Raw genomic sequence first — 27,752 nt, forward strand, 5'->3', positions numbered from 1 at the left:
AGGTCCATCCATGTTGTTGCAAAAGTTATTATTAATAAACAAAAGAGGATGAAGATTTATTGCTCTATAGTAGCCTTTCATTTTCTTGCTTTCAGGAAAGCTTCCTCGAGTAGAACGTAAAGCTGGAAATGAAAGTAATAAACAGGGGTCAGACTGTGACCCAGGCGTGCTCGTAGGAATAGTCTGCACAATGAACCATGTGTGACACAGTCATAGCAAGAGAAAAGAATTGAGAACTAATGATCTGGTCCAGTTAATTGTATGAGGGAAGAAAGGAAGAAGAGTTGCAAAATTATTTAGTGGCAGAGTAGGAAAAGGAACCCAGGAGAATGGCTCCAAGTATAGCACTTTTTCAACTCTATCATTATATCAGGCAACCTTTCTTGACCTCTAAGAAGAGTGTGCAATTTCTTTGAACCTTAGAAGACTTAGATTTTTAGAAAATGTTTACATTATTTCAATAGTCTAAGAAATTTAAGTATCTTCCAGTTACATGATGCTAACTCCATGTCAGTGACAAGTCTGCTTTTTTTTTCTTTTAATGGAAGCCTAGATTTTTTCAGCAAAAATACATTTTATCTTGGGAAGGAAATTTGACTTCAATAATTTTTCCCTTTGATTTCCTGGCAATTATTCAAAATGAAACAAAAGCAAAACAAAAACCAATTTAAGTTGCTTTCTCAAGACCATGGCAAAAATCCAAGACCATGATCAATCTTGCGGTGTTCGTGATTTAAGGATCACTAAAATGTATCCAAGAAAACAGGTCTGCATTAACAGAAAACAAAAAAAAACTTTATAGAATTTGTTACCATAGATTCCAGATATTTACATTAACAAGAAGATGTGTAGGTTATGAAAAAGAACAATTTCCTCAGCTTTTACTTTATTTGGTTATTATTGTTAAAAACCAGTAGATTAAGATGACAGTGAAGAGCAATAGTCATATCAATAAATTGTACTGGTTAAATTGGATATTCGTACAGTAAAACAATTAATCTTGACCCACCATATCTTCCACCATAGAAAAAATAAATTCTAGGTAGATTGCAGGTCTAAACATGAATGGTAAAACAATAAAGTTTCTAGAGGATAACATAGTGATATGGGTTTTACGTGTCTCCCAAAGTTTCATGTATTAGAAATTTAATCCCCACTGTGACAGTGTTAAGAAATTACCTATTATGGTAATTGTAAGGTAGAGCCTTTGGGAGGTGGCTAGATTGTCAGAACTGTGTCCTGGTGAATTACCATTCATGGAGTAATGGGTGTGGTTCTGATGGGCTTAAAAGAAGAGTGAGTGAGGAATTAGCTCTCTCTTCTTCAAGCCATTCGCCATGTGATACCCTGCACTGCTGTGAAGAGTCACCACCCATCAACAAGGCCCTCACCAGATGTGTTCCCTGGACTTCAGACTTACCAGCCTCTGAAACTAAGAAAAAAAATGTTTCTTTATATATTACCCAGTTTCAGGTATCCTGTTATAAGCAACAGTAAATGGACTAATACACATAGTTCTCCTCTGGATAATATTAATGGCTTTGATCTAGGCAAGGATTTCTTAAGCAGGACACAAAAATACTACCTTTGCAGGAAAAGGCTGATAATTTGGGCTACATTGAAATTAAGAACTTCAGTTCTTCTAGAAAAACTATTTAAGAAAGAAAAAAGGCATGCCACAAGACTGGCAAAAAATATGATGAACATTTAGATTGAACTAGTGCTGCTGTGGGCATTCTTGAACCTGTCCTTTGGTGCATTTTCTATACATTTTTCCTATGTACATTCTAAGAGTGGTTTATTTAGTAAATCACTGAAAAAAAAAAAATATATATATATTTTTCAAATGATAGAACATTATACAGCAGTGAAAATGAACAAACTATTATCAAAACAACATGAATGGATCTCACAAAAATAATGTTGAGAGAAAAAGTCAGGCACGAAAGAGTACATACTGTATGATTTGATTTGCATAAATTTATGAAATAGAAAAACGAATCTAGAGTATTAGAAGTCAGAGAGCAATTACCTTTGATGGGGAGGGTGGTAACTGGAAAAAGAACATAAGAAGGTTTTAATGTGAAAATACTTGGACTGCAAATGTATGAGCTATACACTTTCCTGTATGTATGCTATAATTTAATCAGACAATTATGATTAAAAGGATAAAATACTATATAGTTATGCTTAGAAAGGTACTTTTCTTTCAGGCCTTTTAAAATATATATAAGGCATTTAGGTTAAATGGATTCATGTTAAAAATTTAACACACCCAGTCTGATAGCCTTAATAAGACAGACTTCTGTATTAAGTAGTATTATTATCCAATCTCAGCTCCAGAATCTTGATTTTAAAAGCCAAGCAAGAGCTATCTCTTATAAATATGTAACAATACATTATTATTATTAAAGCAAGTTATTTCTGTGTAAAAAATAAGTAAAAACAGATTTTAAAAAACCCAAAAGTTTAAAATCTCATTATCCTCATAATGAAATCCCACTGAGTACATATTTTTGAACACACATTTTAAAAATAACAATATAAGCTGTCAATAAATATAAAAAAAGAGCATTTTGAAAGCTGACTAGCAAAGTGAAAAGGACAAAATAAAAAGCATTAAGTAATAATCATCAATTATGAAATTGATTGCAAACTGATAGAATTGCAAGCTAGAGATGATCCAAAAAAAAAAAAAATTCATTGAATTTTAGCTAAAACAATTACCTAACATAACTTTATACATTTCTGGTTACAGAAGACATTTATTAGTATCCTAACTGTATCCTAAATAAAATTTATTTTGAAGTAATTAATAAGTTTATCAAGTGGTCTTTTAAATTTCGTTTAAATCTATCATCCTTATTTTTTATTTACCTTGCTTCTGTAACACAAACTAATCTTGACTAATTTAAGGAATTGCAACTTTTTTTCAGAGTTGGTTTCTTTCTGTATAATTTTCTAATATTCAGGCTTTCAGTAGGAATTACATTCTGCAGTCTGCTGTAACCATAAAAATTAAATGTTTAGTAGTTCAGATTTTTAACAGACTATGGAACTTTATTTAATCTCATTTTCTCCAGGGAATATGTACTTACGACAGTCCGAATGTTTGTGTCTACCCAAATTCATATGCTGAAATCCTAAATCCCAAGGTGATGGTGTTAAGAGGTGGGCCTTTGGGGAGGTGATTGCCTTCATGAAGATAATTAGTGTCCCCAAAGTAAAAGGCCCCAAAGAGCTGCCTGGTCTCTTTCACCACGTGAGGACAAAGCTAGAAGTTTCCATCTGTGAAAGAAAAAGGACTCTCACCGGACACAGAATGTACTGGCACCTTGACGTTGGACTTGCTGGCCTCCAGAACTGTGAGAAATAAATTTCTGTTGTTTAAAAGCTACCCCAGTTTATGATATTTTGTTATAGCTGCCCAGAGACTAAAACAGTACTACTTCATTCTGTTTGAGTTTGACAGAAAAATGAAAAGAAAACAGAAGGCTTCAAAATAGAGGTATATTGACCAACAAAGAAGGCAGCCCTTGGTCAAATGCTACTCTTCAGAGGCCCCTCAGAGATATGAAATGTGGGATCAGTATCTCAAAGAGATATCTGTACTCCCATGTTTATTGAAGTATTATTCATAATCGCAAAGACATGGAAACAGAATTAAACATCCATCATTTGATGGTTAAGTGGATAAAAAGGAAATTCTGCCATTTGCAACAACATGGACAAACATGGAGAATGTTATGCTAAGTGAAATAAGCCAGACACAGAAAGACAAATACTGTATGATCTCGCTTATATGAAGTATCTAAAATAGTCAAACTCATAGAAGCAGAGAATAGAATGGTCATTATCAGGGGCTAAGAGTGAGGTTGGGCGAATGGAGAAATGTTGGCCAAGGGTGCAAAGTTTCAATTATGCAAGATGAATGATTTCTGGAAATCTAAGTAGAGCAACGTGTCTGTAGTTAATAATGTAATGTATACTTGAAATTTGCTAAGAGAGTAGACCTTAAGTGGTCTTAACACAAGAAAGAAAAGAAAATCGTAAGTATGCGAGGTAATGGATATGTTAACTAACTTGAATGTGGTGATTATTTCACAATGTGTACATATATCAGTACAACAAGTGATATACCTTAAATATATGAAATTTTAATTTATGAATTAAACCTCAATAAAGCTAGGGGGGAGAGGTAGAAAGAATAGACTGGGGACAAGGCTGGAAGCAGGGAGACCAGTTAGGAGGATGTTGTAGTCATTCAGGAAAGAGATGACAGTGACTCACACTAGGTTAGTAGCAGCGGAGGCAGTGAGAAGTGGTCAGATTCTGGATATATTTTTGATAAAGAGCCAATAGGACTTCCTGATGGATTGGATGTGTGATGGCAAAGAGGTCTCAAGAATGACTTCAAGGACTTGGGCCTGAGCAAACAGAAGTTACCATCAATTGTATGGGGAGAACAAGCTTGGGGTAGACAGAATATCAGGAGATAAGGGCTCTGCAAGACCTACAAAGAACTTACTTTATGAAGTGTCATTGCTTTCAGCTAAAAAAAAAAAAAAGGATAAATTAATAAACTATCAACTTAGAAATGATCTCTAAGAAACAAATGTGCTGTTGAGCATGTACTTCCAGGGGAGTAATTTTCTCAGAGGTTAGAATGTGGTTGAGCAGCTTTCTAAATAAGGATGACTTCCCCAACAAAATTTAGAAAATAGCTGCCACTTTTTCTACCCTCTGGGAACTTAGTACCAGAGAGAATAGTATTCTTGCGCTTATCACCTTCAGTAGTAACTTCTAGGTCTCCTACTGATCTTACACTAAACACATCTTTCATCCTAAAGTAATCAATGTTTATCAAATGAGACTAGCAAGCTAGACCCAGGAAATACGATTTGAGAAAATTATTAACAATGATAAAGTAGAAGTTATACATAAACTAAGTTAGGAATTACCTGTTGCAGTAATCCTAGTAATAATAATAAATTAACTAATTAGCATTTTTTTACCATTATTAACACAAAGAACTTCCTCTGTGCAAGGCATCACACTAAGTTCTTTTATGCTTTATCTAATGTAATCCTCTTCACAATTTCTTGATTTGACTGATGAAGGAGACTTAGAGATGAGTTAATTATCCAGAGTCCACAGTTCAGAAGTGTGCATCCAGATCATAAACCCACATTTGCCTGATTCCCCAATTTAAGCTAGCTAGTTACACTGCAAGAATAAGCTTAACAATTTAGAATTAGAGACCTGTCTCTGTCTCTTCTTCTCTTTTGCTTCATTTGAAGACTTCTGATATCTTCATTTGATAGACTTAGGCGTTGCCATAAGCACATCTTAAATGGATGGCAATAATTGGGGTTGCGGTGGTCATTTTTCCACGTATCATGTGTGAAGACTACCAAAGGCCTGCTTTATCTTTGGCAGAGCCTCCCGTAACAGCATGAGCTAGAGGAGGAAATTCTGGGAGACCTTGATGTCATATTCCAAAAAGTGACTTTTCTTTCATTTTTTATCCATTATCTTAACTTGTCGTCATAATAATCACTTGCTTTAGATGAGACATTTATCAGCATCCTCATATTAGAGAAGAAATTGTTACCATAAATACTAAGCGATTTGCCTGGACAGAGAGCATGTTGTTTGTATCTCTGGGACTAGACTCTTTGATTTTTTTATTAAGTAGGCTATATATTATTTTCCTTCTTAAAATAAAATTTATTAAGCTTTATTTTATACACAATAAAATTCATCAATTTTAAATGTACAATTCAATGCGTTTTGTTAAAAGTTTACAACTGTGTATACATCACTACAATCAAGAAACAATGTAGCTCCTTCTTATTTTCTGTGGTCAATTTCCTCTCTGACCCCCAGCACCTGACAACCACTGATCTGTTTTCTGTCACTAGAGTTATGTCTTTTCTAGATTTCATATAAATGGAATCACACATTCTATAGTTTTTTGTGTCTTCTTTGGATGTTGATCCATGTTATTACATGTATCGTACTTTGTTCTTCTGATTGCTGGAGTATTCCATTGTGTGGTGCACTACAGCTTGTTTATCCACTCGTCAGCTGACGAACATGTGGGGTGTTTAGAGTTCTTGGCTATGATGCATAAACCTACTATGAACATTCACAACAGCAAGTCTTTGTGAGACATATGTTTCTATTTTTTCTTGGGTAAATATCTAGGAGTGGAATGACTGGATTGTATGGTAGATGTATGTTTAACTTTATAAGAAAGTACCCGTTTCCTAAAGTGGTGGTAGCACTTTAAATTTCCACTAGCAGTGTGTGAGAGTTCCAGTTGTTTTATACCCTCACCACCACTTGGTATTGTAGCCCTTCTGGTGAGTGTGTAGTGGTCTCTTATTGTGTTTTCAATTTCCGTTTAGCCACAACCAAGGGTTTCGAGGGATAGAGATTGGAAGTAGGACTTATCTTCCAGCATAGCAGAGACGTTGCATAAGCTCTCTATGCCTGGTTTTCCTCTTTAAATTGTGGCTAATTATAGTCACCAACCTCATAGGATGGTTGTGAGGATCAAATGAATTAGTACTGTGAAATGCTTAGAACAGTGTCTGGGGCTTGTTAAAGCCTTAGTGATTAGCTGTTATTTTTTATTGTTGTTATGATTTTCATTATTTTAGCACAAAAAGGAATTGAAAACTTTTGTTAAATGGTCACATTGTAAATAATCTTTATGGAGCTATGAGACCTGTTCAACTGTTATATAGTACTAGGTGGAAACTGTAATAAGGAGTGGTATGGAGCATGTCCACTTCTTCCATTTCCACATACTCCAGATACCAAATCAATTGGCAGAAAGCAAGGGGGGAAGGGCTCCAGATGAAGAATGGGGAAACTCATTTAAGAATCCACAAATAATGTTAATATTGGGGTTGGAATTAAAGGCAAAAGTGACAGAAAAGCAGAAAAAAAGCACTTTACAATAAATGCTCCAGGTACAGGAGGGAAAGGAAGAGTTAGGAAGTAGAAGCAAGCTAGCCAGTGCAGGCAGATGTCTGAGGAGAAGCCTGGAGCAGGCTAAAGAGCCTTCTGAACAGCTCTGGGAATGATGGTTTGGATGAGCAGGGGAAGGCAGACAGAATGAAGCAGATTAGCAGAGCAAGATCTAGACCCAGCTAAGGAGAAGACTGAGTTAGTGCTAGAAAATTAAACCAGGTTTGAAAAAGGGCAACCTAGTAGGCTGAAGATGGAATCTTTTCTATCGTCTTTTCTGTATTTTATATTTTACTTTTCTATATTTTATATGTTACTACAAACTGAGAATTATAAACTCCATTAACCCCCCCACCCAAGAAAGCCAGCGAATATTTCTACAGATATAATAGCAAAACCCTCATAGTATATAGAATAAGCCTACATCTGTGACATAATGTGAGTCCAGGTCCTTGACAAATAATTTCCTACCCTTACTCTTTCCATGGTAGTCACTAAGCATCACAGTCTGGGTGACCTTGAGCCTCATTCCCGTCTGCTCCGACCTTCCTGCTTTGACCCTCAGGCCAATCAGACCTCTCCTACCACTCTTCATAGACCTGTTTCCGACTGATTTTCCCATTCTCTTCCCCACATCCCCATCCCTCTACATTTAGCCTCAGGAGCTCTCTACCTGCCCCTTATCCTGACACTTGGACCTTTGACACCTGTTTTTCCTCTTCTCCCCTACACTGTCCCATTGTCCCTATCACACAGCACTCTGATACCTCCTCAGTATGAGCAAAAGCATGAGGCACATCCTCCTCCCCTGAACTGTAATCTCATCACTGAAAAATGCCTCCTGCACTGCCGTGTCCACCTCTGCTCATCTGAGACTTTGCTGAGCTAACAGGGTTTATCGATCTGATGTCAAGCTCAGTTCCTGTTTCTGTCTTCTCTGGTGCTCTCTCTCTGTGACCTTAAACAAGCCAAATAAATGTTCCACCTCCTGCTTGAAGGCAGGTAAAAAAATGTCCCACTTCACAGGGGATTTGTGAGGACCCATTAAAAGCCCCTGATGTGTTTTGGGAAGCCACCTGGTTCTCAGGAAGCGTCAGTTCTCGACGGCATGGCTGCACGTGTTCATTGTAAACATGGCAGATCATAACAAGCTCTCACGTCTGGGCTTTAGAAACAGCTTCCTGGAGATAGGAACAAACAAAAATGAAACTGCAGTGTGGCCAGCCATCACTTCAAATGCAACCAGAATGCACTTAGCCATCAGTACTGCACTCTTTTTTGTATCCAAAGTGCTTTGAATATAAATATAACATCTTCTTTATTCTATTTTACTCATTTAGAGGCTTTCATATGGGAGACCCAACAATTAATATATGCAAGAGTGTGTAGTAATATCTTTTATGGTAAAGAAAGTAAACTATGAGAGGTTTCAGGCAAAAATTTCTCTTATGTTATTTGGCTGAATGAAATCACTCACTAATTTATATCTGCAAATATGCCTTTGAAGTGACAACAGTATAGCTCAAAGTGTATTGTATAACCAAAATGTGGGTGAGGGATACTAAGAAAAGCAGATGATGCCACCCAGAAGGTTCATCTGTGGGATTTTCAATGTAAGTATCTTAAGCAGGAGAGAAGATTCTATCCACTGTGGCAGGGAGCCTGGGACAATGTTTTAGAATCAGAATCAGAAAGGAGTCCAGGGGGTTTACAGGGCTGTGAGTGACAGCACCCTTAGCCCAAATCTCCTCAAGAGTGATGAAGTGGGCAAGAAATTGAGGTTGGCAGGCCCAGAGTCTAGCCTTCTGCTTCTGTTCCTTTTTCCTCTTTACAGAATCAACCTAAATAAATAAAAATGGCAGAAATCAACATTCCCTGTCTATAACCTTGAGCTGGATGGATAAGATAATTTTATAGGAAGGGAGATAAAGGAGACAGTTCAGAAATGTAAACAACAGTCACGATCAAACTGGATTCAGCTGGAGTCATTCCCCTCAGGCAGAACAAGCTCCTCCATGGGTTGTAATCTGACAAAATTCCTCAGAAGGAATGAAAAGGAAAACAGCACGTTTGTGTAGACCCCAGAGAAGCACCTTGCCTCACGCCATGAGAACCTCTTCAAAAATCTCTTATTATTTGGTGTTTCTTTTTCTTTCTCGCTCCTTCCTATGCTCAGTTTCCTGAACATATAAGTGAGAGCCAGGGCAGTCACAGCTTCTGCCAACACAATTTTGTGTCACTCAGAGGTAACAGGGGTACTCATTTCTATGATATTCCAGGAGAAAGAATATTACTCAGGCCCGAGAATAACTCACGAGTGTTCTTACATTCTCTCTCCCAGACAAGTGGGGTTCTACAGCCCTGGGCTCTAGCTGAAGCACAGTAGCCCTCAAGTCCAGGTCAAGTGGGGTAAGTGTCACTTGCACACAGGCTGAAGTGTGTGCAGCAGGGAGGATGATCTGAGAAGCAGCCTCACGGAAAGAAGCCAGTCAAATGTAAGCAGACCATTTCAGGGAGACGTCAATCTGAGGGGCTGGGAGAGGAGATGAGTCCAGAGGTGGGGCTCATTAGGCAAAACTGAAAGCCAGCCACTAAAGGAAATTTAAAACAGAGGGTAGTGGAAAGACCCTGAATTATGTCCCGGCTCTCTTGCTGTTGTGTTATTTTGGTTGTGTCATTTGTTACCAGAAGACCAGGCTTGGCTTAACCTCTTGCATTAAACAAATAACTCAAAAGTCCAGAAGTTGGTGCAAGGATTGAAAGGTTTATTCAGATAACCAGCATCTGGAGAATGACCAGGTTAAAGTCACTTCGCCTTCTGATGCCTGTTCTGGGGTTTATAAAGGGGAAAATGTGGGAAGATGAGGTAAGGGTCTCTGTTCTGAAAAAAGTGTGGGGAGGGGGAGGTTGGGATCAGCAGATAGTCTGAGTCAGATGTCAGGGTCCCATGATGGATTGGGAACTTCAGTGTCACAGAGTCTGAAGTCAGCTTCAAGTCCTTGATGTTACCTTGGGGTCAAAGTCCTTATCTCCTAGGGAGAGCTCAAGGATCTGTCAAACATCATAAAACATACCTGACTTGGATTTCTAATTAACATGGATGCAGTTTTCCTTTAAGCAAGAGGGGGAGTTTATAATCAGCTAGGTTGTTTTGCCTCTCTCTTATATCTCTTCTTGTTTGCAGCTGATTAGAGAGTTTAGAAAATCAAGAAACTTTGTTTTGATCCTTAATTTTAGGTGCACAACCTCTGAAATAAGTCAGCATAAGAGGGGGTGATTTCATCTCTGGGCAGTCTCAGCCATATGGTCCGTCTCTCACTTCTACTAACCTCAAGGAATGAGTATCAGTATCCCGTCATGGGCATAATGACAGCTCAGGTGTTATGAAAATGAAATGTGATGTTGCATGCAATGCATTTAATAGAATACTTAGCATAAAGTAGAGGCCCCTTATATTTTATCTACTAAAATTACTTCTATTATTGTTGCTGTTACTTATCCTTGACAAAGGGGAGAGTGGCTTTATCCATTTCTATAGGGATTCCAAGTACTTTGTGTGACAAGGAGCAATTAAAGAAATCCTTCCTGGACAAGGTATCCAGCACAAGTGGACCCCCAACTACTCTCCCCATATTAAACATGAGGAAACTGTGCAAAAAGAGGTTAAATAATTTCTCTAGGGTCACAAGAATACATAGCAGAGTTAAAATTCAAGCCTGAGCAGTTTGCCCTGTCCTGATAGCTGAACATTTCCAACATAACTCTTAGTTTCTTAGAGTCATACACATTTCCCAGATTATGGCATCTCCCTTTTTAGTTTCTGTCTGACACTTCTCAGAATAATAAACTTCTACTCAACCTTGAGGTTGGAACATCAGCTCAGTCACTGGGAGTATAAGAGCCCACCACAGCAAACAGTCACAGGCAATTAGCCTTGGAAGAGCCATTTTGTAGAATACAGCTTTAAGCAGAACGTTAGCCAAAAAGAAGTGTTTTTGTAACCTTGGCTCACAGCATAGCTCATGGGAAAATGTTCTAGGACTTAGTGCTCAAGAAGAGCAAGGTGACAAGAGCCAATCAGGAACTTAGTGAACAAATCATCCTTCCTTTGGAGTTGCAGCTGCCCAGGAATAAGACGACATCCAGCCTGTGGGAGTCAGATAATGCCCACACCCTGAGAATGAGCTGAAGAATTAACAAAACTGACCATGAGATAACAAAAGCCTGGAGTCTACAAGATTGCACATAGCCGCCCCTCAATGGGAATAATCTCCCCCTTTGGTTCTCCACACTTTTACCCTTAAAAACCCTGCTAAGGCTCCTGAGCCTTTGAGGTAGTTCAGCCTGTCTCCCAGGTTGCACTTCTTAAATAAATCTTCCAAACCTTGCACCAATACCTCAGACTCTCAAGTCCTTTATTCCTGATGAAAGAGCAGCCATACTTGGGTCCTGGTTACAGGAGGCCTTCCCTAAGGCCACCAGGAAAGTGGGTTTCTCCCACCACAGGGCTCACATCAGTCTTTGTCATCACTTTGGATTTTGGGTTTGGCAAAGTTGCTGTGCATTCCTTTACATCAGGGCTCTTAACTTGATATCCGTGGAAGGGCATCAGAGGGAGACCTGTGAATCAGGCACGTAAATATGTGCTTCACACACACATACACACATGAACAAACACACACACATACGCAGCAGTAACTTTTTGATTTTTCCAAATCATCTTGGTGTACACATTACTTTTATGTCTATTATGAGCTGCTCCTGAAGACAGGCACTGTATACTCATCAGTGTTGTCATGATATTCAGAACAGCTTCCCACTTGTAGGAATTAAAGAATATGTGTCCTGCCGTTATGATAATGAGCATCTGTCTATGTTTACTTCAGGACTGACTTAAATTAGAAAATGTCAAAGAATCTAATGGAAGAATATCAAATATCATTTGGCTTTGCTCTGTACTGTGTGTGATAGAACATCAAAGCCCAAGTGCTTTTTCTATGACAACAGTCTTGCCAATGGAAGGAGCATGAAGCCAAAAATGCTGAAGTATTATCTCATAATTTTTGTTCCAAAAATATATTTGGGTAGATCTTTTTTGAGAAAGAAGACTGGAGTTGAAAAGGCAAAGCTTTACCAAAATTTGGTCAGCCTGATGCAGAACCTGTCTTAAAATAACAATAAGATCATTAATAAATGCAGTGTACCCCAGAAATGGACCTGAAATTGATCAGAATCACTTTGGTTGTCTATAGAAAAGTGTCAACTAATGCTAGAGCCTTGAATCATTGCCTTTTCAATGTGTTTTCTCAGGAAAAAAAAAGCAGAACATAAACTTTTTTTGCACAAATCTGTGATACAGAAATAAGTAGACAACCTGAAACTCAGCATAATTCTTTTTAAAGTACTCTGCTCAGACAACCTTAAAACTGAAGCATGGGTTCTTAATCCTTCCTTTGTTGACATCAACAGCATCCCCTTACTGAAGATGAAACTCAGTGATGTGACTACAGTGGAAATTAAAGGACATAAATCCAGTTCAGATAATCTTGAAATATCCTGGTGTTCCCTCATCACAAGCCCATTGTGTTGTCTGTGAGCGTGAACTGATTTTGTTTACTACAATTTGCTGTTGGGAGCTCAGCTTTTCAGTGTGTGTTACCATCAAAACAGAAAGTCTACAGGAAAGTGCATACGCTGCCATGTCAAAGACCATTCTACAATTTCGGCTTCCCTTGCAAGCCAAGGGAGAGATGACTTCTCATTGAAATTTAGTTTTTATCAAAGCCAACATTTATCTGTAAATTTTATTTGCACACTATGGATTTCTTTTATACCTTCTCCCTATTTTTAAGAATAATGCCTGAAATTAATATTGCATGCAACAATTTATGAAAAAGGCATAATTCTTTATAAAAAGTATTTTTATCTAGTGCAATAAAATAAGTTGCACACATCATTTTGCTTATAATCTTATATAAATATCTTCAGGAAGAGAAGCTATAGCTTTCATCAGATTCCCAAAGACTCCAAGATGCCAAAGGGGTTAAGAACAATAGCATGAATGTATGACCATCTTGAAGGGCCATCTTTGTAACCTGCTTTCTTTCCACAGCATCAAGAGAGTGACTGCACTTAATCCCCAAGGATTTTGGCCATGGTAGCTATGAGTTTCCCACTCCCTAAAGGATATTGATCACAAAAAAAAAAAAAAGATTTGGCTGAATGAACAGGAATATGTATGGATTTTAATTTAAAAACTGAGTGCAAATCTTTATTCCTTATCAGGAGAAAAAAGAAACCCTCTTTATTAGGTATTTTGGCTGGGAGGACGTAAAACAAAAATGTATCTCCTTTAACCGACTGACAGCGGAAAATGGTGTGGTAGGATATGATTCTTTACTTGCAGGGCAGTTCTGTACTAGATTCATTGAAGTCTTTAAAAATTAAAATAATGTTTATTAGGGCATTGATATTGTTATGAACTGAATTGTGTTATTTCAAAATCCATAGACTATAGCTCTAAACTCCAGTAACTCAGAGTGTGACCTTATAAATGAGACAAGATATTTGCAGAGGTAATTAAGTTAAAGGAAGGTCTTAATGGGTGGGCACTAATCCAATATGACTGGTGTCCTTATAACAGAAGGAAATTTGGACACAGACGGGAACACATGGCAGACCCAAGTAGAAGATGGTCATCTACAAGCCAAAGAAAGAGGTATGGAACAGATACTTCCCTCATGGCCCTCAGAAGAAACCACGATCCCTCCACCAGCCAGCCACCAAAAAAAAAAAAAAAAAAAAAAAAGTAGCAGCAGCCAATTCTGCTAACACCTTGATCCCAGATTTCCAGCTTCCAGAACTGTGAGAAAATTAATTTCTGTTGTTTAAGCCACCCTGTCTGTGTTACTTCATTATGAAAGCCCCAGCAAACTAACACAGATATACAGAATAAATCCCGGAGGATCCCAAGCAAAGAAAGTGAATCCAGGCTAAGTGACCATGGAAGAAACACTGCACTGGGGCACAGAAACAGATATGGCTTATTAACCTCTGTGAACACTGCCCAGGCGAAGGAGGAAGCTCTTAGGACCTGAAATAGACCAGCAGCTCTGAGATTCTACATTTTAAGTGCCCTCATCATACATTAAAGCTATTAGACAACATGGGGCCTCTGGTGTAAGATTCAAGACTCGTGTCTATTTATTTATTTTCTTACATAGAGAAGTGTGGAAAAATATTTTTCTAAAAATATAAAATTTCAACATTGGGGTAATGAAAGAGAAGGGCTATAAGAGCAGACTAAAAAGAAAAATCTTATCTTACTGGGCCACAGTTGCTGTGGGGTAGTAATTTTTTTCCCCTCATAATTGATACATAACATCTAATACACTACATCAAAAAATCACATTGTGCTATAAATAGATAATTTACAGTTCTCAGTCAAATTAAACATGTTATAACTGCATTTTACTTGATATCCTATCCCTCAAAATGGAAATATTAAGCCAATTTTATATTCCAAATGTCTTAAATCATCTAATAGAGGGAAAATTTTGGAAAGCATATAAAGGGTTCAAGTAAATAATGATTGCCATTTATTAAGCACCTGCAATTCTTATGACAAGCATTGTACTAGCTCACTGTTTATCTTCTCTAGTCTTCTCAGCAGTTGCCCCTCTATGGTTGAGGAAACAAACTCAGAGAGGTGAAACTGCATAACTGGTTTCAACCGATCTCACTTTGTACCAGCACGTTGTTTTGCAGGAAACCCGCTGAGCATGTGCAGAGGAGGAAGGTTGTGACCTTGAGTATTACAAGAACAAAGTTCCCCATCAGCAGAACCAACAGTCTAGAAGCACTTTCAAAGCACTTCCAAAAGGTCCAGTGTACTGACCAATCCACCTCTGCCAACTCAAAACTCCCTTGCTCCCCAATCCCTTAAAACATGTCCAGACCCTAGAACGGGGAGATAGATTTGAGCTTTGCCTCCTGCATCCTTGCCAATCCACCTCACAATAAAGCCTTTTCTCAAAAACAGGTGCCTTAGTATTGGCTTCTATGTGCATTGGGCACCAAGCCATTGCTCAGTAAGAAGGGTCAATAACTTGCCCAAGATCACCAGCTTACAAATTGCTGAAATAGTATTAGTTTCCTCTTTCCCTTGCATCCTACTACCAAAGATTGGGCTCCTCATGAAAAACTAACAGCGCATGAACTTCAGAATTTTATTTAAATGATACTTCATTTTTTAAATTGAAACATAATTGATTATACATTCTTGTGGGGTATGGAGTTGAATATCAATACTTACGTACCACATGTGGTGATCAAATCGGATAATTAGGATATTAATCATTATGAAACATAATCATTCTTTATGACCCTTTACCAATTTCTTGCTAACTCCTCCTCCCACTCCCCCTTTCCCACTTCTGGTAACCACAGTTCTGTTCTTTCTTTTTCAAAGTTCAACATATTATTGTGATTGCTGTATGTTTCTTTTTTCCTTTTTAATTTATTTGTTTATTTTTTAGTTCCTACTTATGAGTGAGGACATGTCGTATTTCTCTTTCGGTGCCAGGCTTATTTCACTTAACATAATTTTCTCCAAGCTCATCCACAGTGATGCAAATGGCAGAATTTCATTCTTCTTTATGCCTGAGTGGTATTCCATCGTGTATATATACCAACATTGTCCTTATGCAGTCATCTGTTGATGGATATTTACGTTGGTTCCATCTCTTGGCTATTGTGAATAGCACCATGATAAATATGAGAGTGCAGGTATCCCTTAGACATGATGATTTCCATTCCTTTGGGTATATAACTAACAGAGGGATTTTGCTGGATCATATGGCAGCTCTATCCATAGTTGTTTGAGAAATCTCTATACTATTTTCTGTAATGGCTGCACTAATTTACAGTCCCACCAACAGCATAGGAGGGTTCTCCTTTTTCTGCATCCTCACCAGCATGTCTTATTCTTTTTTGATGATAGTTAGTCTAACTGGGGTGAGATGATATCTCAAGTAGTTCTGATTTGCATTTCCCTGATGCTTAGGGATGTTGAGCATTTTTTTCATGTGTCTGCTTTTCATTTGTATTTCTTCCTTTGAGAAATGTCTATTAAGTTTCTTTGCCCATTTTTAAAATCTGGTTACTTGTTTTTTTCACTATTAAGTTATTTGAGTTCCTCTGTATTCTGGATATTAGTCCCTTGTCAGATGGAAAGTTTGCAAATATTTTCTCCCATTCTGTCTGTTGTCTTTTCACTCTGTTGATGGCTTCCTTTGCTGTGCAGAGATTTTTAGTTTGATATAATCCCTTTTGTTTACTTTTTCTTTTGATGCTTGTGCTTTTGAGGTCTCATTCACAAAGTCTTTGCCCAGTCCTACATCCTGAAGTGTTTCTCCTATGTTTTATTTTAGGAGTTTTATTGTATCAGATCTTATATTTAAGTCTTTAATCCATTTTGAGTAGATTTTGGTATATGGCAAGAGGTACAGGTCTAGTTTCATTCTTGTACACATGGATGTCCAGTTTTCCCAGCACCATTTATTGAAGAGGCAGACATTTTCCCAGTCTATGTTCTTCGTGCCTTTGTTGAAGGTCAGTTGGTCATTAAGTCTGTGGATTTATTTCTGGGTTCTCTATTCTGTTCCCTTCGTCTGTGTGTCTGTTTTTACATCAGTACCATCCTGCTTTGGTTACTATAGCTTTGTAGTATAATTTAAAGTCAGGTAGTGTAATGCCTTCAGCTTTATTTATTTTTTCTCAGGATTACTTTGGCTATTTGGGGTCATTTTTTATTCCATATGAATGTTAGAATTTTTTTTTTTTCCTATTTCCGTGAAGAACATCCTTGGTGTTTTGATAGAGATTTCATTGAGTCTGTACATCACTTTGGATAGTATGGACTTTTCACAATGCTAATTCCTCCAATCCATGAGCATGGATGTCTTTCCATCTTTTTGTGTCTCTTTTAATTTTTTTCAGCAGTGATTTATTGTTCTTGTTGTAGAGATCTTTCATCTCCTTGGTTAAATTTATTCCTAGGTTTTTGTTTTGTTTGTTTGTTTGTTTTGGTGACTGTAGTAAATAGACTTGCTTTCTTCATTTCTTTTTCTGCTAGTTTATTGTTAGAGTTTAAAAATGCTACTGATTTTTGCATGTTGATTTTTTATTCTGCAACTTTACTGAAATTGTTTACCAGCTCTAAGATTTTTTTAGTAGAGTCTTTAGGTTTTCCTCTCTATTTATAGGATCATGTCATCCACAAAAGGGACAATTTGACTTTGTCATTTCCAATTTGGATCCCCTTTATTTCTTTCTCTTCCCTGACTGCTGTAGCTAATACTTACAGTACTTTGTTAAACAGGAGTGGTGAGAGTGGGCTTCCTTGTCTTATTCCTGTTCTTAAAAGCTTTCAGCTTTTCCCCATTCTGAATGATATTGGCAGTGGGTTTGTCATATATGTCTTTTATTGTATTGAGATATTTTCCTTCTGTACCTAATTTTTTTAATCATCATTATTTAGAGATGTTGAATTTTGTTACATGCTTTGTCTGCATTTATTGAGATAATTATGTGGTTCTTGTCCTTGATTTTGTTGATGTGGTGTATCACATTTATTGATTTGCATATATGGAACCATCTTTGCATCCCTAGAATGAATCCCACTTGAGCATAATGTATAATCTTTTTGATGTACTGCTGTATTCTGTTTCCTAATATTTTGCTGAGGATTTTTGTATGTGTGTTCATCAAGGATATTGGCCTGTAGTTTTCTTTTTTGTTATATCTGTGTCTGATTTTGGTATCAAGGTGATGCTGGCCTCATAGAATGAGTTTGGGAGAATGGCCTCTGTTTCATTTTTTGGAATAGCGTGAAGAGAACTGGTATTAATTCCTCTTTAAAGGTTTGGTAGAATTCAGTAGTAAAGCCATCTGGTCCTGGGCTTTTCTTTGTTGGAAGACTGCCAATTATTGCTTCAATCTCATTGCTCATTACTGGTCTGTTCAGGTTTTCTATTTCTTTTGTTAGTTTGTATGTGTCTGGAAATTTATCCATTTCCTCCAGGTTGTCAAATGTGTTGGCATATAGTTGTTCATAATAGTCTCTAATGACTCTTTGTATTTCAGTGGTATTAGTTATAATGTCACCTTTTTCATTTCTGATTTTTTGTTTGTGCATGTTTCATACTAGAGAATGTTCCATGTGCTGGAAAGAAGAAGGTATATTCTGTAGTTGTTTGGTGAAATTTCTGCAGATGTCTGCCAAATTCAATTGGTCCAACATGTACTTTAATTCCTGTGTTTCTCTATTGATGTGTTGCCTAGATGATCTGCCCAATGTTGACACAGAGGTGTCAAGGTCCCACACTATTATTGTATTGGGGTCTATATTTCTCTTTAAGTCTAGTAGTATTTGCTTTATATATATGGGTGCTCCAGTGTTGTGTGCATGTATATTTATGATTGTTATGTCTTCTTGATGAATAGACTCCTTTATCATTTTATAATGGCCTTCTTTGTCTCTTTTTATGGTTTTTGGTTTAAAATCTATTTTAGCCTATAGAAGATTAGCTACTCCTGCTCACTTTTGGTTTCCATTTGCATGATATGTCTTTTTCCTCCTTCACTATTAGCCTGTGTGAGTCTTTACAGGTGAGGTGAATTCTTGTAGGCAGCATAAAGTTGAGACTAGCTTTTTAATCCAGCCAGCCAGTCTATTTCTTTTGAGTGGGGAATTCAATCTATTTACATTTAGAATCATTATAGAAAGATATTGTCTTACTCCTGGCATGTCATTAATTTTCATTTCATTGTTTTAAATATCTTTTTTTCCTATCTTTCCCTTTTATTGTCTTTGGTGCTCTTTGGTTTTTGAGGTGGTAAGATATATTTTCTTTGTCTTCCTTGTTTGCATATCTGTTCTACCAGTGGGTGGTGTTCTTTCTTGTGTATTCATGGTGGTGATTATTGTTTTTTTTGGTTTATAGATGCAGGACTTCCTTATAGATTCTTGTAGCGCTGGTCATGGGGTGAACTCACATGTATTGGTCATATGGCAGGGGGGCCTGCATGACCAGGCTGGCTGTGTTGGTGGCAGGAGGGGTGGGATCTGCACTGCAGTCAGCAGCAGCAGGGAGTGGATGAACCTCTCTGTGGGAAGGCCGGTGATGGTCCTAGACCAGACAATGGCACCAGCGACTGTGGCAGTGGTAGCAATAGGCCTGTTCTAGTCTTCTACGGAGGAGTACACCTATAATCTACCAACTTTCCACAATCCCTTCTAAATACTTCTTATACAAGAGTTATGTGCCAAAACTTTGTGGGGTTCTATAACCTTATGGAAGCAATGAGATTCAGGGAAGAGACGAATTTGTAACTGCTTGTGACTGATGTACTTTAAGAATAATGATTATCACAGTAAAATACAACATAATAAATAAAGATTTTTAAAAGTTCTTTTAAAGCTAGTCTCTGATTTTTGGTTTTCTTGTTTTATTCTATTGGTGTCTGAAAATCCATTAATTTTCAGAGATGGCAACAGTCTACAAAAATAGAATTTGGGTATAAATGAGAAACTAAACAAAGTTTGTTCTAAAAAAAAGAAAAAGGCTTAGCAAGAGAAAAACAGAATACCCTTATTAAACTATAGAAAAATTTCAACATTGCTGTTTAAGAACCAAGTGAAAATGAGATGCCATTTTTGCCTATCAGATAAACAACAACCTGCAGAATTTGATAAAGGCAATGTTAGTGAAGAAAATCAGCCCTCTCATTCACTATTAGTGAGATCATTAACTAGAACAAAATTTTGGGGAGACAATTTTGCAATATCTGTCTAAGTTGAAATGTACATACCCTTTGCACCAGCAATTCCATTTTATCCTGGCAAAGTTTGCCAAGATGTATATCTTCAAGATACTAACTAAAAAGTTGTGATAGAGAAAAAATTCTTCAGAAAAAGAAGTGCCCCTCAATAAACACTTTGTAAAAAAAAAATTGTCATATACTGGTACAGTGGAGTATGATGTGGTCATTACAAAGATGTACTGACATGGACAGATGCTCAAAATATATTGCTATATGGAAGAGCAAGTTATAGACAATTATGGACACCATAGCCCAATTTTTGTTAACACACACACATTTGCTTCTGATTTCTGTTAATAAACATGTATTTGCTTTCATATTCCTAGGAAATTTCTGGAGTTATACAGAAGAAACTGTAACCAGGAGTTATCACTGGTGGTGGGAGGAGGAAAGGGGACTTTTAGTTTTCCACTTTGCATTATTTTACAATGAGCAGTAATGACTTTATAAGAATATAAAAGATTTTAAACTAACAGGGTAAAAGAATATACAAGCCACAATTTTTTAAAAAATTATCGGAGCTTCCAAACATATAGTAAAAATCTGAATCATTATTTGATTGCTTATTGCATCTCCTTCTCAATTCAGATATTAAAGTTTAAACAGAAAGAAAAGAGGTATGTAACATATAAAACATTTTCCTTTTTCCTCACAATAAATTTAAAGCCTCAAAGAGTTTAGTTTAAGATCTTTGTGACTTTAACCGTACCATAATCTGATAATATGTAGCAGACTGCAGATTTGGCATATCTCAAACAGTGGCATTGCTCTACGGCTTCATCTCTTTTGGTTTCTGAGGCAAGGGGAGGTAAGATTTATGTGGGTCATACTAGGTAAGGCATTCAACTACAATCACTTTAACAGGAAGGTGAAAGCTAATTGTGACGTTCTTTTCAATCCTGTGCAAATTAGAGTCCTCATTGGCACCAGAGAAAGTAAAGAATTCTAGTTCTTTTCCTTTATCTCTTTCCTTCTTTTGTTTTCTTCTTTCCCACCTATGCCCTTTTCTTCTCTCCTTCTCTCTTGATTGTAAGCAGAGGAGAAAGAGATATATCCAGGTTCTCTAAATTTTACTGAGATGGGTTTTATGAATGGGTTTTCTCTTTCAAATTCTTAACCACTCCATGTCAAATTTGAATTTCATCAAAATGTCAGTATCTTATGCAGAATGGTTGCTTTGAAAAACTCCTGGCAGTTTTACACATGAAACAGATCTCAGTTCATGTAGACACCAGGTAATACTGATGGACAAGCTATTGAGACCTGGAATACAAATCCTGAACCCAGGGTTGAGAATTCCTACAAGATTGCAGAGTTTATCAAGTTCAAAGGAAACCACCATTCGCTAGGTATAGTCATTCAGAAAGAACTTTACAAAAATGACCTTTCAGTGATAGAAGTTTCTTTCAGATTTATTTAGTCTACAAAGCACACTTTAAAATGGACCTATTTCTCACATAAGCTAATATGTAGAATGACAAATTCACTACAGAAGAACTCATGGTGAGAAACAAAGTATTTACAAAAAACTTTGTGGCAGATGATGTGGAAAGTGAGACATTGTCAAAAGTGAGAGAAGGCTTTTCTTGCCAGCTGGTAGGTTGAACACTGGGTTCTGAGTTTAGAGAGGCCTCTATACAAACACCGTCAGCAATACACACATCAATAGTACGAATGTCTTTTATATCAGCTGTCTTACAAATTAAGTTGGGAAAACAGCTGCACTGAAATTTTTCAAAAAATTGTTGCAGGTCTTCAAGCGTGGGTTGTCCACGTACTGTGTATTTTCCACCTTTCCCAATTTGAATAGCAAAATTCGTTGGATTCAGATGAAGATAGTCACTTGAATTCCAGTGTTTCCTTGTACACACTCCTTTCTCGTGGCAAAGCACTTGGCTACACATTTTGGCTGCTAGGGTGACATTGATTATGTAAGGATTTAGTGTCGTCTTCATGTAATCTTCTAGGTTCAAGCAAGATTTCTGTAAAATTATATGATGGTCAAGATATAAAGAGACAAGTTAGTTTGTATGTGAATTAATTCACTGCAGTAAGCAATTGTTAAGGAAGAACAAAACAACAGGCACAGCAAGAAGGAGGATTTATTTTATCTTTACCTTAACAAGCAAAATTATTCCAACTGTGTTTTGTAACATTTGTAAGAAAGTTTCACATGCTGTTTCATGCAACAAATAATTGGCCAGTTGGGACTTAGCATACCCTAGCCTCAATCTTCCTCAACAATTCATTAACTAATGGGGGTCAGAATGGTAAGTCTGTTAGTGTATGGGCTCTGGGGTCCATTTGCCCTTACTGGAGTCCCAGTTGCATCAACCACTAGGTGCATGAACTTGAGAATCTCTCAAGCTTTTTAAGTCTTAGTTTCCTACCTGGGTGACCCTCGGCAAATCAATTAAACTGGTTATGCTTTACCTTCATCTTCAATAAAATGAGGATAATCATGGTCAGTACTTCACAGGGTTGTTGTATAGATAAAAAGATACAATGCATAGAAAAGGGCTTAACACAGGACCTAGCACATCTTCAATTAACACTCAATAAAATATAAATAAATGTAATAAGCATTACATTTCTCAGACAAGTTTAAACAGCACTGAAAAGAGTGGTTTCTAAATTGCTGGCTCAAAACACCTAAATAGGTTCAACTGAGTATACCTTATATTAAATTTTATGTGTAGTCAAGTTACAAGCAAATAATGATAGATTTTTTACAAATTTGGCAGAGTATGAGTGCTGAGTAACTGAAACGATTCATCTTGAGACTGGTATGTTCTAAAATCTGGGCAATGTCCTTTTTAAAACATTAAAGATCCTCACTTTCTTTCATGATGAGCATTTCCAGTTAGTGAGCTGGCTGTGCTATCCTTCAGCAGACCAAAGTGAGTAGTGGTGGTGGGTTGGCAGCAAGTCAAAGAATCATGGCAGCTTCCACTTGAATTGATTTCTTGTTACCTTCCTTGAGATGATGCCATCCATTGTTTGCAGCATATGGCCTTAAGATGTCCTCACTGTAATCCCCTGGAATCTGTGACTATGTTAGCTTAGAAGGGACTTTGCAGATGTGACTAAGGGTATGGACCTTGAGAAGGGGAGATTATTCTGAATTATCTAGGTGGGCTTAGTCTAATTCTGTGAGTTTTTGAAAGGGTAGGAACTTTTCCAGCTGGGTTAGAAAGATGAAATGGAAGGAGGAGGAGCAGTTCAAAGTGTAAGAGGGACTCAACCCACCAGTGTTGACTTTGAAGACAGAAGAAGGCTATGAGCTAAAGAATGTAATGGTCTCTAGAAGATGGCGGTAGCCCTTAGCCAACAGCCAGCCAGATAATGCAGATCTCATTGCTCCAACCACAGGGAACTAAATCTGTCAATAACCCAAATGAGCAAGTGAGGATCCTTCCCTTGAGAGGAATGCAGGCCTGCCAACACCATGATGTTGTTAACTCATTAAGACCCAGGTTGGACTTCTGACCTACAAAACTATGAAATAATAAATTTCCAGTGTTTAAGCCACTGTTTGTTGTAATTTTTATGGAAGCAATAGAAAACTAATATACTTTTCTTCTTCTTAACTCTCCAGTGGCTTTAGATGGTGTTTAGAATAAAATTCAACCACTTATGGTGTAACTGTTCGACCCTCCCACACCCACTCTACCTTAGACATCGCACTTGTTTCACTAGCATGGCAGGTTCACTTCAAACTGCACTTATTGTTTCCTCTGCTTGGAACGCTCTTTCCTCTAATTTTTAACATTGTTGACTACATCTTGTCATTCACATGGCAGCTTTAATTAGCCAATGCCCTTCTTGGATACCTTTATTGGTTACTCTGTCACATACCTCTATTTTAATTCTCTGTATAGCACTTACCACATCAAATATTTTTCCCTTTGTGTATTGTTCCTAAGCACTCATAAGCTCCAAGAGTGTGTGGACTTTGACAATATTCTACAATACTATATTTCCAGTACCAAGGATGTATGAGAATTTACACCAAGTTCAGATGACACTGCAGTTGGTTCCTCAACTCCACAGAGACAAGGGTTAGGCAAAAAGAGGAGGAAAGGGTTGAGAATGACTTGAAAATCATTAGCGTACATGAGATGTAGTCTATGAAAAGACCTAAGTCTGGGCTGTCTAATGTAGAAGGCCTGGTTTATATCATATATATCCATGCTATAAATACTTCTACTATGGCCAATTTAATTTCAAGCTACCAACCTGACATCATTGAATGCAGAATTGGGAACAGAGTACACCACAGTTTGGTAGTATGGTGTGGAGTAGCATACCATTACATAGTATTTCCATGTATACAAGGATACTTCAAAAAGTTCATGGAAAAATGAAATTAAAAGCTAATACAATTCATCCAATGAATTTTTTAAAGACACTGGTATAGATACAATAATTGTAAATGCATAAAGAGCAAAATTAATGGTAATATGAAGTAAAACAATGGATATATTTTGAGTATTTATTACCTTTGTTTTTAACATAATTTATCCTATTGTAAGTTCTACAATTTAATTTTTAATAATCTGATTTTGTGATTCACAAAATCACAAAATTCCTGAATATTTAACAATTAGTTCTCACAAGCTAGAACCTGTAGAGCTGCTTTGTCACTCCACTGAATCTAATAAGATGGAATGGAAGGAAATGGTTTACTTGTGTTTGTCTTATGTCAATTTCAGTAATTGCCGGTATACCTGCAATTACCAGTTTTTCAAGTTTCCAATGAATCAGAGGAAACATGACAAATACTCCATGAACCTATTAATTACAAATGACATTTAAAAGGGGGGAAATAATGACAGAACTAGCATTCGAAATGATCTTAAATTGGGAAAGGTAGCAGAAATATATAGAACAGAGTCCACAGAGGACAATATCAAGAAGATACCATTTAGTAGAATATAATCATATTAAAGTTGAAAGGCCATCTCTGAATAAATAATGCTGAAGACAATTTGTGAGGCCTGGTAGTAGAATGTAAATCTCAGATTAAAGGGCCATTAAACAAGTGTGACACTTAAATAGTATGTCACATCATCCTACTTATTGGCCAAAGCCTGATGCATTTCTCATAAGAGTGGAGTTCTTTCTCACTTTAAAAAAAAAAAGGAAGTAATATGAAGATTTTATTAATGGTTCCATCATAGAATTAATAGAACACTTAAGAAAGGATTAGAGAAAACAAATAATATAAATTAGGAATATACTTAGAATTCTAGTTTTAAAATATGTTTCTGATATATAAAAGATATACCAAGGGACATATACATTGCTCTGAACTTATATTTTCTGTTATTTCTTTTTATTGGAGATCAAACTGGAGACAATAGAATTATACAATAGGCATAAGGGCTCAAATTACCCTGAAAAAAAATTTACAGATGTGACTAAGTATTTTGAAATGAAATGAGAATATGACTACTCTATCTGAAGGACAAGAAATGAATATAATATTCCTTAAAAGGACTCTTCTGGTCTTAAAGTATAAAGTCTATTCTGTACAGCATCTAGGGTAGGACTCCTGGGCCCTGAGCTTCATTTAGCATTCTCCATGGCACATTCATCACTAGTATTTCCACGTCCATCAGAGCAGGAAAAGTACAGCTCAAATTCAACAGTGTTCATATGGAAGCTTTACTCTCGTATTGAGAGAAAAAAGACTGAAGAGGTGGGGGTTTATCTGATCTGATAGGGAGAATTAAATATGGAAAAAAATGAAGAGAAATCTATCTTCTGGCACCAAACACCATGTCAGGAAACAGATCGCAGTCTTGTTTTTACTACTTACTAGCCACATAGCATAGAGAATTTCAATTAATCTCCCTGAATTTCTGTTTCCTCACCAGAAAACGGGTATAATATTTTCTGCCTTACAACATAACCATACAAGTGCAAGATATTTTTATTTAGCCAGTATTAATTGAACATTTACTACCATGTGCCAAGCATAGTACTTATTTTCTTATTCCATACCAAAATAATCCTCAAAAACATTAAAAGTAGAAATATTTTCATCTATTTTCTACCAATTAAACTTACCTTTTTTCGCATTAAAGCAAGGCTTCCCCATATAACAATTCCAGAGGCACCCAGAGCAACAGTTTCACCAAGTGTATTCACAAGGTCAACCTGGCAAATGTGATAGCAGATAGAAATGAAATAGAAGTGTTATACAGAGAACAATAACATGGAAGCTGTGCATGCTCACCCAACAATAATAATTTAAATATTTATCCACTATTTATTTCTGTATCTTACACAGCAACTGCCATACTATTAAGAAAAAAAAAACTATTATCCTTTTAATTACTTCTATTGACAAGAGAGCAAGTTTATGCGTAAAAAATAAACAAGCTCAGTTAATACATTGTCTATACTGCCTAATTCTCCATGGTTGCTAAAAGATTATGTGTAATAACTATTAAACATATTTTTATTTGGCATTCATATAATGATGTACAACTATTTCTGTGCATATTGCTAAATAACATTAAAAGTTAAATTTTACTTCCTTCAAAAATGATATTAAATTTCACTAAGCACCATTTGTGGACATTTTTTCATAGCCCTCATACCTTAACTTACCTCTGAAAGATATTTCATAGTTAGATCACTAAGAACTGGGCGGGCATATACATAAACCGGAACTGGATTCTTAGCATCAGATACTTTAGAAACCCTAATGGCTTCCTGAACACGATTACGGACATAGAGTGCACCTCCTCGAATAGATGAGACACTGTTCAAATAGATGGATGGGAAAAGGGCGGTGCTTTCCTTCCACAACCATTCGAGATCATCATTTCTTCTCCTTTCTATATCGTAGCAACTTCCATTGAAATTGGGTTTATTAAAACCATAGTTGTAACAATCAGGAAAAAGATAATAACCCCATAAGTGATTTGGTCGAAGTAATTTTCCCAACTTTAAAGTCTCTTGCATGAAACTCTTTGCTGCCTTTTCAAATTCTACTTTGGCTATCTCGGTGGCCTCTTTGACACTAAGTTGTATATTTTGTTGCTGAACCAACTCAATAGACTGATTCTTGTAAACATCTTTAGGTGCCCAGTTTCTTATCCAGGTGGGCCTCCATTCTTCCCAGTCTATGACAGCCAACCCCACATTGTCTGTTGGCATATAAAAGGCAATGTCTTTTTCAGCTTTCTCCAAATGGTCTTTTAAGGACCCTTTCTGGGGGATTCCTCCATGCACACTTGTGCCTGTTATTCTATCTATATAAGGATAGTAGCCAAGTCTATCAACATAAAATATCGTAACCCCTTGCCGTGTGACATCTCTTCGGGGGCTTCCTACTAAAGAGAAGAGGCTCAGATCTATTGAATCACCAGACTTTCCAAAACAAAGTTCAGTTGGAGCATTCCAGGCCCAGAGGAAAGGTATATTTGGTATAAGAGGGGGTGCTCTGAAATTCAAAGTCAAGCAAGATGAAATCAGAAGGGAGGTGAAAACTGCCTGGGATAGTCCATTGGACTCAACAAAGTTCTCAAAAAAGATGTGTTTGAACCATAGCACTCCCATTGCAGAGAGTAATGGCTATGAAAAACACTTATTTCTTTCTTCACACTTTAGTTTACCCAATATTTGATGCAAGGCATGAGCACAGGTGGAAGATAGTGAAATGAAGCAGTTTCCGTGGATAAAGAGGCATAACGATTATATTTAAATATTATTTTCTTGTTTCATGTTTCCAGAAAGTTTTGCAAGTTGCATTATCTATAACTGAAAAAAAATATAGAGAAAATACGTTGTTATGCTGCATTTCATCACAAAGACTGTAAACTTTACCAAAATCTCAACTTTAAATATGGGGAGTTTAATTCAAATTTAAA

General features: G+C 36.8%; 1 protein-coding gene across 1 annotated transcript; it reads right to left on the reverse strand.

The window, feature by feature from the left end:
- Positions 1–11,434: 11,434 nt before the first annotated feature.
- On the reverse strand, positions 11,435–27,441 carry LOC134380887 (hyaluronidase PH-20-like). The gene is made up of 5 exons (XM_063101021.1): positions 26,488–27,441; positions 25,942–26,031; positions 21,390–21,848; positions 13,801–13,843; positions 11,435–11,601 (listed from the first exon to the last, which is right to left on the reverse strand). Exons 1-5 carry the CDS (start codon positions 27,439–27,441, stop codon positions 11,435–11,437), a joined length of 1,713 nt encoding a protein of 570 aa, XP_062957091.1.
- Positions 27,442–27,752: the final 311 nt, after the last annotated feature.

Source organism: Cynocephalus volans, chromosome 6 (genome assembly GCF_027409185.1).
Source record: "Cynocephalus volans isolate mCynVol1 chromosome 6, mCynVol1.pri, whole genome shotgun sequence".
Classification (NCBI taxonomy): domain Eukaryota; kingdom Metazoa; phylum Chordata; class Mammalia; order Dermoptera; family Cynocephalidae; genus Cynocephalus; species Cynocephalus volans.